At 34.9% G+C, this 13,555-nt stretch overlaps 3 protein-coding genes across 5 annotated transcripts in view; 2 read left to right on the forward strand and 1 right to left on the reverse strand.

Annotated features, from left to right (window-relative positions):
• The first annotated feature begins 122 nt into the window (after positions 1-122).
• Positions 123-6,493, forward strand: LOC136806509 (GPI ethanolamine phosphate transferase 1-like). The gene is made up of 5 exons (XM_067063097.1): positions 123-507; positions 2,470-2,757; positions 2,927-3,286; positions 3,502-3,684; positions 4,206-6,493. Exons 1-5 carry the CDS (start codon positions 159-161, stop codon positions 5,807-5,809), a joined length of 2,784 nt encoding a protein of 927 aa, XP_066919198.1. The 5' UTR covers positions 123-158; the 3' UTR covers positions 5,810-6,493.
• A 200-nt stretch (positions 6,494-6,693) lies between these two features.
• On the forward strand, positions 6,694-12,101 carry LOC136806510 (transmembrane protein 272-like). 3 transcript variants are annotated; one of them, XM_067063099.1, is made up of 7 exons: positions 6,694-6,773; positions 7,328-7,387; positions 9,110-9,134; positions 9,789-9,842; positions 10,340-10,399; positions 11,038-11,840; positions 12,046-12,100. In XM_067063099.1, exons 2-6 carry the CDS (start codon positions 7,373-7,375, stop codon positions 11,439-11,441), a joined length of 558 nt encoding a protein of 185 aa, XP_066919200.1. In that variant the 5' UTR covers positions 6,694-6,773; positions 7,328-7,372; the 3' UTR covers positions 11,442-11,840; positions 12,046-12,100. The 3 variants fall into 3 exon arrangements, with proteins under 3 accessions (XP_066919200.1, XP_066919201.1, XP_066919199.1); XM_067063100.1 differs by lacking the exons at positions 6,694-6,773; positions 7,328-7,387 and adding an exon at positions 7,472-7,898 and having other exon boundaries at positions 12,046-12,101; XM_067063098.1 differs by lacking the exons at positions 6,694-6,773; positions 7,328-7,387 and adding an exon at positions 8,727-8,948 and having other exon boundaries at positions 11,038-12,101.
• Positions 12,102-12,607: 506 nt separating this feature from the next.
• LOC136806511 (uncharacterized) overlaps positions 12,608-13,555 on the reverse strand; it is a gene marked incomplete in the record, with an annotated part of 3,024 nt that continues 2,076 nt past the window's right edge. The window contains 2 exon segments of the mRNA XM_067063101.1: positions 12,608-12,827; positions 13,288-13,546. Coding sequence (XP_066919202.1) covers positions 12,658-12,827; positions 13,288-13,546 — 429 coding nt within the window.

Genomic DNA, 13,555 nt, shown 5'->3' on the forward strand with positions numbered 1-13,555 from the left:
AGTGACGATCTGACTGGGTCTCAATGATATGCATACGATATACGATACAGGTGTGCATTTAATACGTACCCCTGCGAAGAATACGTCGACGTACCCTGCGCTAGATCGATTATCCTCTCTACGGTCTTTCGCTTCCGGCTAAAATGATGTAAACAAAGATGGCGCGCTCTCAGGTGGTGATTTTATTGAGTGGAATTTTTTTACATATTTTATATCTTTCCTCAGTATTTTACATCTATTTCAAATCACCAATATTGCCTGGACTTCACAGCATCGATGTTGAAACAAATTCTCTTGCAAATAGATTGGTTTTATTTGTTGCTGATGGACTGAGGGCAGACAAACTTTTTCACCGAAGCAATGCCAAACATTCTCAATTTCTAAGAGAAATCATCCAAACTTATGGAAGATGGGGTGTCTCACACACTAGAGTACCAACCGAATCAAGAGTAGGACATGTCTCCATGATGGCAGGGACATATGAAGATGTTTCTGCTATTACAAACGGTATTATTGATATTGTTTTTAATTTTAGGGGGCAGGCCAGCCTGGCGAAGGGGTACTACCAGACAGACAGGGTGCGAATCGAACAAATCAAACGCCAAATCGATTGAACACAATCAAACTCAATCGAATAATTGCAATTCAATTGTCAAACACAATCAAATTGTAATCAATCTGTCAATACCACCGTGAGATTGGGTAACTTGCATCAGTGGATAATGAAAACAAAAATGGTAGAGAGTAGAGCTGCGAGCGCAGCTGCGTAGTTCATTTGGTTTGACATTTTGCTGCTTTGGTTGGTTATTCATTTGAGGGCTATGCATGTTAGCCTCCACTGATGCAAGTTACCCGATCTCACGGTATTACCCGCCCAGTAGAATTTACCGTTCGATGCTTTGATTACGTTTGATATATTTGATTATTATGTTTGATTATGTTTCAGATTGATTCAATTGCATTCGCTCGCTTTAATTGCTCTTGTGTTGTACTTATACGCTCGCTCTTATCTGATTTCTGATGGTGTACCGGTATTTGAGGATCATTTATTTTACAGAAGAAATGAAGTTGTCTTTTTTGTCTTTTTTTTGCTATTTTTAATTCATGACTTTCACCCCATGATTCATAGGCTTTCCCTTCTCCTGAAAATCCAGTATTCTGAAACTTTCAGCTAAAAAAAAATGCATAAAAATCGACTTTCGTCATTTTTTGTCATTTACAAACTCTTTTCCAGAACCACAAGTGAAAAAAAAGCAAAGTGACTGAACATGTTACTTTTTAAAAATGATTGACAGATGATATTTATGTTTTTTTGCTGACAAACCATTTTTTCAAACCCGAGACTTTTGCGTCCATTGATACAGTTAGGGAAACCATCCAGGATCCTGTCATTCTATAAGCCAGCAAAAACTAAATGACACTTGTAAACTTAAATTTCCTACCATTTTCCATTGAAACAACCAAAAACATTGCTACTTCCCAAAGCCGGAGACCAAAACAAATTATCTTCCAAGATTATGGCGCCCTTTTTGATCTATTCTTAAGGCCATCTAAAATAGTGGAAAGAGTTGGGGAAAGACAAAGGCGTCTGCTGCTTCAACGGTGGTAACGCCAAAACGCCCAATATGATCTTCCAACAGAAGGCAAGTTAGTTGCCGCGCAAGTTAAATTATGCACTCCACTGCATCGCAAAACAAAGTCTGTTTTAATGAATATCATTAATTATTAGAATATCTTATGTGCTTACCTTCAGTATACAGTAAACTTTGAATGCTGCATTGAAAATGAAGAAGGTAAGAGGATAAAAAATGCGATGGAAAATTTTCATTGTAACAGTTTGGTCAATCATTACTGAAAGTTTGAAAAGGTTTTTCTAACGCAAAAAAGATTTTTCCAACCATTACACTGAGATTTTTCCAACCATCAAATATTTTACCAACCGTATACGGAAAAAAATACGCTTCGCCACATAAACAGAAAAAGGACCTTACTCCATTATCACACTTTTTGTTTTTTTTAAACCAGAATCAAATTCTGTAAAAAAGTGAAAGAAAAAAGGCATAACTCCAATCTTTATCATTTCCTAATTGAATCCTAGGGAAATTTTTCATTCCATTTGCTTGATAAAGCAAGAATCCTTAAGGATCAATAAAAAAGATTCTCTATTTATTTCAAAGTATCCCTCAGATTTTACTGTAAGTTGGTCTAGTATTGACATCTGTCATCTAATTCCGAGTACCTTATTACAGCTCAGAATCGCTGATTGAAAAATATTTTTTCCTGTCCAACTGCTAATTAGCAACTGATGATTCCAACCTTCATATTTTAAAGAAGGGTGTCGGACAAGGATTAGACGAGTGATGTTGTGTCGTCATTAGACCAAAGATTTCTTGTCATGTAACCAACTAAAAATCTCCAAGGACAAAAATCCTCCCCAGGTATTCATATTGATTAAATTCACTCATTTAGGTTGGCAAGACAATCCAGTTGACTTTGACTCATTCTTCAACCAATCAACCAATACATGGTGCTGGGGAAACCCAGATATTCTGAATATCTTTACAAAAACTAATACCAAGAATTACCACCCATCTTCATATGATGCCAAAGAAATCGACTTTGCTTCAAAGGACCCCTCGCTTCTTGACACTTGGGTCTTTGATAAAGTGGAGAACTTTTTGAACAAATCAAATCAAAATCTAGAAATGAGAAATGAATTACTGAAAACAAAGACTGTATTCTTTCTTCACTTAGTAGGTAAGTCTCTCAATTGAAGAAGTGTTTTTTTTTCTATTAAGAATGTTCTGTTTTTTTTTCTCAAAAAAATCCATTTCAGATGAACCAAGTTTTATGCTATTTATTTGAAATGTATTTATAAACTTTAAAAAAAATCATGGCCTATCTCATTCAAATATTTTTTCCAAAGGCATTGATACAAATGGGCATGCTAAGAAACCAGATTCGAAAGAATACTTAGACAACATTGGGGTTGTTGACAAAGGCATTGCAAAGGCTTATCGACAGTTTGAAGAATTTTTCAATCATGATGGTAGAACAGCTTACATTTTAACATCCGACCACGGTATGTCACCTTGGGGTGCTCACGGTTCAGGACTTCAAAGTGAAACTGAAACACCTTTTGTAGCTTGGGGATCTGGCATTAAGAAACCCACAAAACACAGACACGTCAATAAGGATACACAAAGCATGGTTTGGGAATTGGAAGATTGGGAACGGACAGACATCCAACAAATCGATTTGGCTGATTTGATGTCTTTTTTGATTGGTTTGTTTTCTCTCTAACTATGAGAATATTACTTCTATTCATTGGCCGACTCAAATTTTTCAGATTGCTATATAATATTTGCTCATGATAATCAAGACTAGATTCCGATTTGCCTCAACGTATATAAACCGAAGCAGTTGACTCCAGGGAGTATATATATAGATCTCTTTATTTTATTCTAATGTTTTTTTGTTTATTTTTTATTGTTTTTACAGGGACCAGCTTCCCGGTCAATTCAGTAGGTAAATTACCTCACTTTGTTTTGGATACAAACATGAAGCAAAAATCACTTGGAATGTATCACAATGTCAAACAGATTCAACAACAATATCATGCACACGAAAAGAAAATTCAAAATTCTGCTCTCTTTTTCACACCATTTCCTGAAATCACGGAAGGTCTGTTATCTTTTATTCAAATTTAAACTTGATTTAAAACTTGAGAAATTTAGTAAATTTGACCATTGTTTTTACTACAAGGTATCAAAAATGTTTATCAGATCCTCCAGCCGCTCTAATGTTAAACTTCCTTTAAAGAGACATATCGCCGTTGACAAATCAAAAAGGCCAATTACAAAATTAGTGTCTGAGAAAGCTAGGAGTTTTTCTGTCTAGCTAGCCTTAAATTTGGCCCATTTTTCATAGTGAAGAGGGTCCCATCTACATGAAACAGGGTTGATCTCAGAACAATTCTTAGTTTTCTCAGGCAATAATTTTGAGATTGAATCTTTTGATTTGGCAACGGCGATATACGGCCCATTTGTAAGGAGGGGAGTGAGATAGGTAGTTATGTCTAAAACACACAGCTTTTTCAACATTATGCTTTTTCCTTAAACCAAATTATAGATTGATACATCAAGTTTTTCAATTTTCAATTGCTCCAAATGAGACCCCTCAATTATTTTACTTCCTTTTTTCAGATTTCACAGTCAAAATTGCTGGTTCAATTATCTCTGGCTCCTTGAAAACAATCGATTATCAAGTGGTTTTGAATCAAGCCAGTGCATGGATTGATGTCTTACTAAAAGGAATCGACTACTACCAAAAATATCACCGTGTTTCACTTAGTATATGTATCAATACTGCTTTTGTCTTATGGGTTTTATTGCTAATTACCACTGTGATTTATCAATACACTGGCGTTGTACCCAAAAAGCAGATGAACCGTTTATCACCAGTTATTTCGTTCATGCAGTCACGTCTGTTCGCCATCTTGTTTGTTGCTGTGAACTTCATATCTGCAATTTTGCTTTTCATAAAGTGTGAAGATGCTTCGTTTGTTCTGTATTCCTTTTCACCTATGATTGTGTTAACTATCATACTGTCAAGAATCGATACTGTGGCTAGTGTCTTGGTTACGTTTTTACATAAAACAAGCATATGGAATGTGACAAATGTTTTACTTGTGTTTGGTACCACTCTCATTGGATTGGAATTTTTAATCCATGCTTTCTTTGACCGACGTTCGTTATCCATAGTTGGTTTTTGTTTAGCATTTCTACCGTGGGTCAAAACAACATTGAGCAACAAAACATTGACCACTTTGCAAAGTCTTGTCTGTGTTTTATTCACATTCACAAGCTTTGCTCTTGGATATTTTCCACAACTGCAGGTAGTTCATAGTGAGGAAAACTATATGTTAGTAGTCTTGGGAGCCTTCATTATTGCAACATTGGGAGTCATGTATACGTTTTTTGTTAAAGATGAAAACAATTTGATCATTGCTCTACAGACCGGTTTAATAGTGGTCTGTATTTTCGTTAAGTTACACTCGGTAGCAAGTATCAACGAGGGTAATGGATTGCCTTTAATGAACCAAATATTCAGCTGGTTCATCGTCACTTTGTCACCTATGATGGTCTTCATGACCAATTGTCGATCAATCAGCCGATTAATTTCAACTATACTGTCGTTATTCTCAATCTATATTCTTACATCAATCTCATATGAAACACTATTCTTGGTCGTACTTGTTCTGCACATGTTAACATGGGTTGCTCTGGAAATTCACGTGTTCACTCAATCATCTCCAGCCTACCGCAAACAACAAGATGATCAAAATCAGTATTTAACATTGGATCATCTTCGTATTGCCTTCATGTTTGTTTACTTTATATTCATGTCATTTTTCGGTACCGGTAATGTAGCCAGTATCAATTCCTTTCACATTTCAAGCACTTATTGTTTCCAAACAGTTTTCCAACCCTGGATTCAAGGCTTTATTTTATGCGTTAAAGTTCTAATCCCTTTAATAATGGTTATCATGATATTTCGATCGATGGACTCGACTGCTATGTTACCAATGCGTGGTTTATTTCTTGTGATTCTCTTACTAACAGATATCATGACGATGCATTTCTTCTTCTGGGTTAAAGATGAAGGCTCATGGCTTGATATTGGTCAAAGTCTCAGTCATTTTTTGATCAATTTGGCTTTCGTTATTTTCCTCGTACCGTTTTATGAATTGTCATATTATGTGACTGGCTCTATTTCACTCAAATTTTTGAAGACTCACACTTCGTAGTTATTTTTTTTATTTTAAGATATTATTTGATATTTTGATATCTATTGGGTGGGATAAAATTGACGAGAGTCGATATTTAGAATTATAGCGGTTATCTGAATCTTAATTGAGAAAGTTTTGAAGTAGAGGCTAGGGCAAATTGGTCAATTTCATCCAAAATGTCATTTTTTTCGAATGTTGGATGGAATGTTGGACCAATTTGTGCCAATGTAAAAATTTCAAGAAGAAAAGAAAACTTGTTGGATAAAGTTTGCTCGCCTTCAAACATCTGACCCAACATTTGCGGCAAGATCAAAGACTTTTAACATCGAAAGTTAACGTTCTTAGTTTTTCATCTAACATTTCATCCAATATTTTTTACAAATGTTGGATGAAATGTTGGACCGGTTTGCCCTGGCCTTTAAAAAGAGAGACTTAAAAAGAGATTTTGAACATCGAGTTGTTAGAAATTTCAGGTTGAACATCACTTTTAATTTTTACCATACTTTTTAACAATCATACTTTGTAACAAAATTTCTATATCAATTACCAGGGATTTATTTTATGCAAACATAGTAATCGCTTAAAGGAGGAGTATGGCTGTAATACCATATCGGAACTATTCATATTTGTATCTTACATTATTGCTTTACATATGACTACATAACCAAGAATTGACAATTTAACGAAATTGTTTTGTGAGAACCAATGAATCTTCTTAATTCTTCAACACTTTGAGTCTGAATTGGTTCTTATCCTATTCTTATTTACGGAGAAATCAATGATTGTAGCGCTTTATGCTATTTTTACTTCTTTGACCTTAGATTTTCTCCAAAATTCAGTCATTTCAGGCTCATGATTATTTCTAAATATTGTTGCTTACCTTATTGTTTATCTCTCATTTCAGTAAATCAATAATTATTAACTCAATTAACGATCACAATACAATTGTACTAACAACCAACAAGAACTAATAATCAGAGAGGTATGTAACTAATTGATAGCCAACTTAATTATCAATAAAGGTTCTTCTGCTTATATGATATTTTCCACTGATGCAACAAAACTACATCTACTTTACCTGGAAATCGCCTATTTATAAATCACCAAATTCTCTAATTATTTTTACAAGAACAGGCTTTATAAGAACATAAGGCTTCCATGGCTAAAATATTTTAAGAACAAGTTGAGAACATTTTAATGCTTTGCGGGCTCTAAAACACCCTATTTCTTAGGAAAACAGGGAAAAATACTCAGAAAGGAGTGAAAATGAGAACATGTTAAGAACATTTTTAGGTTTAAAACTCAAAAAGTTAAGAATATCCGAAGGCCTCAAGAATTTTGTCTAATTTGTCAAAATTTTCAAAAGGTTTAAACAGCAGTTCTCAAGTCCTTTTAACATGAATAACTTTTGGACACATAACTCAAATATCTTCCTCATTATGTTAATCGAAACTAATTTAATTGCTTTGCATAGCATCGTCCTATTACTAATTATCTTCAGCTAATTATGAGCTATTATCCTTCCACTAATTTTAGAAGTGTGCAAAAGTAGAAACGGAATTAATCAATTTATTATCAAATATGCGTAAAATGAAGGTATGTACATTTTTTAACAAGACTGTTTGCAAGAATTAATATACAGGTCACATATTCTCGGCGTGTCCTTCATCTTTTTGCCTTAGTACTGTTTTGTCATGGTGGATTTATGATCTACCATTTTATAACATTGCAAGATCATAAATCAACTTTGTATTTCTCCATGCATGAGAATTTAATGAAGACGAAGAGAAATTCTTATACAGCGCATAGCATGTATTCCTTTTCACGAGAGTATACATATTAAAAAGGAAAGTCCATGAGGATCAAATTTCTTTTGCTTGGCTTTTCCCTCGCGTGAAAATCTTCTATAACATCTTACGAGTTCATACTGTGAAAGCAATATGTAAATGAAAAATCTTTTGAAAATGATGGTGGATGAGTTATAACATTAGAATTTTAATCCGCTTGATGAATTCTTTGGCTAACCTCCTTCATTTACTCAGTGGTTTTGTTACTTTCACTCCTGCTGTTCCCACAAAGTATTAGTTTCATTGATTGTTATGATGTGGTGAGTATGTGAATTGTGAGTGTAATTTTTCTTAAGAATTTGAGTCAGTTTTTTAATAATTAATGACTGTCTTCTGCTTACAGTGGCTACCCGGATCTGTATTGAGCGGTTTAGGAATCGTCTCGTTAGAACCGTCTTACACTATAGTTTTAATGATTAGGAACTTTTCAACCCTCGCTTCATGAGACTCGATGTATATTAGACGATGCTATCGTTCGTGTATTATATTATAATGATATTACGATATAGCATAGTTGTATATTATAAAACGTAGTATGTTGCGCGGCGGAAAATAGAGGCTGTGTCTAAGGTATTAAGCCCCTCCGACTATTTTTCGCCTGCGCGGTCAAAATTTCCACCCGACTGCTAATTTGCGTGTTTGAGGTTATTCTTTGTCATTCGAATTCGTCTTAGACTATAGCATAGTCTAGATATATACACAAGCAGACGCAAGTCACTTACTACTTCTTACAACCAAATTATGGCAGATAAACTTTCTATCTAACCTTTTAAATCTGTTTGCGGCTTTCAAACTTCTGAATGTGGTTTTGGTAAATATAGGGTTTCTTTTACACTGTAACTTGTTTCTTTTGGTTCATCTAGGGTGTCTTTTATATATGCCTTATTACATTACTTATTCTCTAACCGCATATCAAGTCGATAAAAAAAACATATAAAAAAAGCCACTATAAAGCTGTTTCATTAACATTCATAATTTTTCATAACAAATCATTTTTAAATATATTTTAAAAGGTGACGACGCTCTTGGTGTTACAAAATTGATCGTTAAGATAAGCCTTGTGCTAGATTTATACAGAATTTGTTGGCGATTTTATGATGATTAAGAATTAGCGCAAAATAGACTTAAGTAGAGGTTAAGTGACCTAAACTAGATCTAAGAACTTTTGCTAATTTACTGGAGGATTGTAAAGGACAAGGCGTCAATTTATATTCCATTCGATGGAGAATTTACCAAGAGTAAACATGGAAATTATTTCATCCAACCTAAAAGATGACGAAATATGTGATTTTCAAAGGCTTGAAAAATGTGTAGGTACATCTCATCCTATCCTCTGGGCTATACAAGTCTCCCCACTTACAGGCTAAAAGTCTGATAAATAAAGAGCGTTTTGACATTTTAACTAACCCTTGACTTCATAAGTCTAACTGGCACTTCATTTCTCATCATTGTTTTCAAATTTTCTTTTTAGGACGAAGAGTCACAGCCTGTTAGCGGTATGAATTGTTCTTCTTATTGAATTAAGAAATATAACTTCTGTCAAGCTTTCTTCTTTCTATCAGCATGATTAGTGGCAGATCAGTATATGGGCTTTTCCTGAAAAAAGCTTTGAACATCATTGGGGGTGGAGGATATAACATTTTTTGGAAATTTACCCCCCGGACATTGTGACTTTTGACCCTCCGGACAGCAGGTCTAACCCCCCGAGCAAGCATTAGTTTACCCCCCTGGACACTCAAAATTACCCTGAAACAGAGCAAAATTACCCCCAAATAGAGCAAGGTCAACCCCCAGACAAGGCAAATTTAGTAGGTTTTTCACTACCCCCCGGACACTATATCCTCCACCCCCATGTACGAACATTTTCTGGAAGAGCCCATATGTACCTCCGCCTTATTTGGTTTCATCAACAATGCAAACTGTACCAGAGAGCATGCATATTGAATAATTTAGAATCTGCACCTTAAAAGCCCTCTTGGTCTGGTACAAACTGAAAATACAATTAATTCAAAGTTACTAGAGAAAATGAAAGTTATCCAATGTTTGCATCCTCTCAAAGCTTGAAGATTTTTTAGTACGACGTGTAATATCATTGAAGTTGAAAACATACTCTTAAACGTTTTGATAATTTTATTTTCAATTTCTTATAGGAATGAAAGAAGAAAATGAGAAGAAAAGCTATGTTTGTGACGCAGGAGCTATTTGTATGTTGAGTTAATTTAATACCATTTTTAAGAACCTTTTCTGTTCCATTCTCAAATCAAAAAGTATTTAATCCTACAGTGTCATCGCTGTGTGAAAAATTTTTCGAAAAATATTTATTTTTATACATCTCAAAACATTTTTCTTATTGACTTTCAGTGCTACTTTTTATTATACTTTTTGGTTAGGTATTTCTAAAGTCGATTGGTTTTAAACTTCGGGCTATATCTACTTATCTGATATTCCGATGACGGATTGGCAGCCGCCCACACTAAAGCTCTAAAGAAGGGGGGATTTTTCACCGGAGAGGAATGATAATCGGCCTTTGATGTGCCATATCCCCAGTCGGGTTCAATTATCCTTGCTAGTAAACCCTAAATATATTTCGGTTGGGCCCGCCAAAAAGTTGGCCATTTTTGTTGTCACGGTTACATATTATTTTGTGAAGTCGTAAACAAATTTTTGTCATAATATAACTTTACTTCTCTTTCTTTTTTAGTACTCTCCTTTACGATATTGATTGGTGCTTTTGCAATCCCCATCGCTATGATTGTTATTGGTAAGCTTAGCTGTTTTCTTTCTTAGCTGTAACATCGGCGATTTATCATACCTTATCGGAGGAAAAAGCCGATGGAACAATTTGGTCACCCGGCTCTTGGAACGTTTTGGTCACTTTTGCACAACTGCTTTTTAAATAAGCCGTTTTTAGCCACAAGGGAAACCTCAAGTTAGGTGTTTTATAAGTATATTTTGCAAGCAGTCTACTCTCGGGTCCCTAATAAACGTACATGTACGTTTATTAATTTTGACAAAAAATTGTGGCCAATTTCAAGTGCCTACTTTTGTCTGTGATGCTAAATATCCATCTTCGACTATTGAGGCTTTATCTACTCGCTGAAAGAACGCAAAATACCCATTATTTACCCCCTAACCTCAGTGAAAAGATCATTCAATTAGGTTCTTATGCCTCCATTTTTGGCCCTGTATGTTTATTCGCTACTGTACGTTTATTAGGGACCCGAGAGTAAAAATCTTTGAAAAGTGTTAAAAAAATAACACTTGTTCAATTAGATTCCAACTTTTAATTCGTTTTCCCATATTATATCCAACACTCTACTATATTTTGACATGTTGATACTGTTGTGCCTTTTACCTTCATTGCCTGCACTTTCACAAGTAATAATATTTCAATTAAAGGCACTGGTGGTTTGAATGAATGTCCAGCTGAAAAGATGATTCCCATATACCTGGTTGTCGGGGGAATCACCTGTTTACTTATCCTCCCCCTTACCATCATTATGAAACTGTTTCAATCATGTGTCAACAAAGAAGGCCCTATGGGAATCCTCTTCAAATGTTACGATGGCCTCGTCATGAATTGTCTAGCCGTGTTCTTCCTTGCTTGGTTTATCTGTGGTAATGTTTGGGTTTACCGCACTTCGGATGCGGAATTCACCAACACAGCGTCACCACAATATTGTGATGAACTGACATACAAGTTTGCATATTGGGTGATCATTGCTACTTACGTTTGTTCAGTATTGAGTTGTATTTTGACGGCGTGCATCAGAAAACGCGTGTCGTACGATGATGTGAAATAAATACGGACACCCACATGACAAACCTAAGGCCTTAATTGGACTGGATTGGGTTTGAATATACTAAGAGGGGCCTGAACCCCTTTGAATTTACGCGGCGACGAATAACGCCAAATGACGGTGTTCGTTCGTTTGCATTCAAATGTTTGAAGTCGTTACCAGTGCCTAACGATCTTGAACGCTTCCACTCTTCATGGTGTCGTTAACGCAAGGATTAATAGATGTTTGACTTCATTTCAAGATGTTTTGTGTAAATAATTCATAACTGCTGTATTTTTTATTTGGTATCATATCTGTATTTTTTATTTCATCTTTTTGGTTACTCTATTTATCTATTTTTATTCAGACGGATATTAGGTATTTTATTTTATACTATTTTGTTTTTATATACTATATCTCAAAGTCGTTTTCATTAAAGGAATTATACGGTGTTATATACACCCGACTCGTCTGAAAATGATGTCAGCAAAATTTTAATAAAAGAGTCCTTTCAAATTTGTAAATAAAAGGAAGAAAAAAATCTTGCTCCACATTTTTCTTTATTCATTACAAAAGATTCTATTTATTTCAATCTGCTGAATCAACATACATTATAACTATGTAAAAGGTCAATGGCTTTAATTTTTATGATATACGACTTATAAATACATTGAATCAAATTGTATTGATCATAGACTTTTGAATCTATTTTGACAAAGGACTTTAATTTTGAAACATGACTTTTTTTCCTGCTAAAAAAACAAGTATTGCTACATTATCTTTCGAATTACTAAAGAGATGTTATCTGAAGCTGAGAGTCATCGCCATTCATAATTTTTATAAAAAAAACCCTGTCTTACAGGGGATTCAATGGGGATAAAAATTCCTATTAAAATCCCAATGGGGATAAAAATTCCTATTAAAATCCCAATGGGGATATAAATTCTATTGTTCCAAGGTTAAAAAATCCAGTGGGGATGGTTTTGGAGTGCAATTTGCAATTTCGATTGGGAATGAAATCAAAGTCAATTTTCTAGTGGGACTGAAATTCCAGGGTATTTTCCCACCGGGGACGAAATCTTCGCTAAATTTTCCAGTGAGGCTGGGGTCCCAGCTGGTCTGTGACAACGGGGTGTATAAAAATGAACTACTTTCTCTTCAGAGCTTTAAGTCATAGATGTAAAAGAAAATAATGTTTATAACAATTTTATTAATTTTTTCTTTTAGTAATAATCAAAAACTAACACGTGACATTAGCAGGCCAATCACAATACTTTCTTGCAGCGTTGAATTTCAACCCAGGTGGACATTGTTTCAAGAAAAGCTGTTCGATATAACATTCGAAATATTTGGAGCAATCTTTCGGGTGAGCATATATACCATCTGGCATACCGGCGCACGAAACTTTTGCTGTAAAATAAATTACAACAAGAATTTTATTGCAAGTACACAAAATGACGCTTTGTGACCAGTGTTTCGAGATATGGATATTGTCCTGTCCAAGTTAAAAATAAAGACTTCCTGTCTTTTACAAGGCTAAAACCTAAAATGGAATTCCATTAAAATCATAACTGGCACTGTCTGCGAAACATCTATTTCCATTTGTATAATTTTGAAAGTTTATCGTGGATTGGATCTACGTTCGGGTTTACTTATTGTTAGCTAATAAAGTCTGCATGGCTCCACTTCTTTGGTTTAGTTACTTTGAATGTAGCCAAACGTAAATCTCGTGATCCAAGCCACGATAAACTTCCAATATGAACATCACTGGGTCGATGAACTCAAACTTATTTAGAATTTCCATTTTATTTGATTTGACTAAAGATCAATTTATAATGAAAAACACAAACTTTCTTTTTCAGACACTTACATGGTTTTGTTGGTGCAGGTCGTTTGGTAGTTACTGGTTTAGGAGGTCTGGTTGTATCTGGTCTGGTTGTATCTGGTCTTGGTCTTACTGTCTTTGTTGGGCGGGGGCGTTTGGTGGTCCAGTGACCGCCACCACCTCCGTTACCTCCAAGGATACGATCAAGATGTTGACTGTATCTTAATCCACCAATGACATTGTTTTGATCAAATGATGCATCCCATAACATGAAACCACCAAAACGAGGCTCGTTCCGAATGTTCTTAAATTG

Source organism: Clytia hemisphaerica, unplaced genomic scaffold, assembly GCF_902728285.1.
Source record: "Clytia hemisphaerica strain Z4C2 unplaced genomic scaffold, Clytia hemisphaerica genome assembly, whole genome shotgun sequence".
NCBI lineage: Eukaryota > Metazoa > Cnidaria > Hydrozoa > Leptothecata > Clytiidae > Clytia > Clytia hemisphaerica.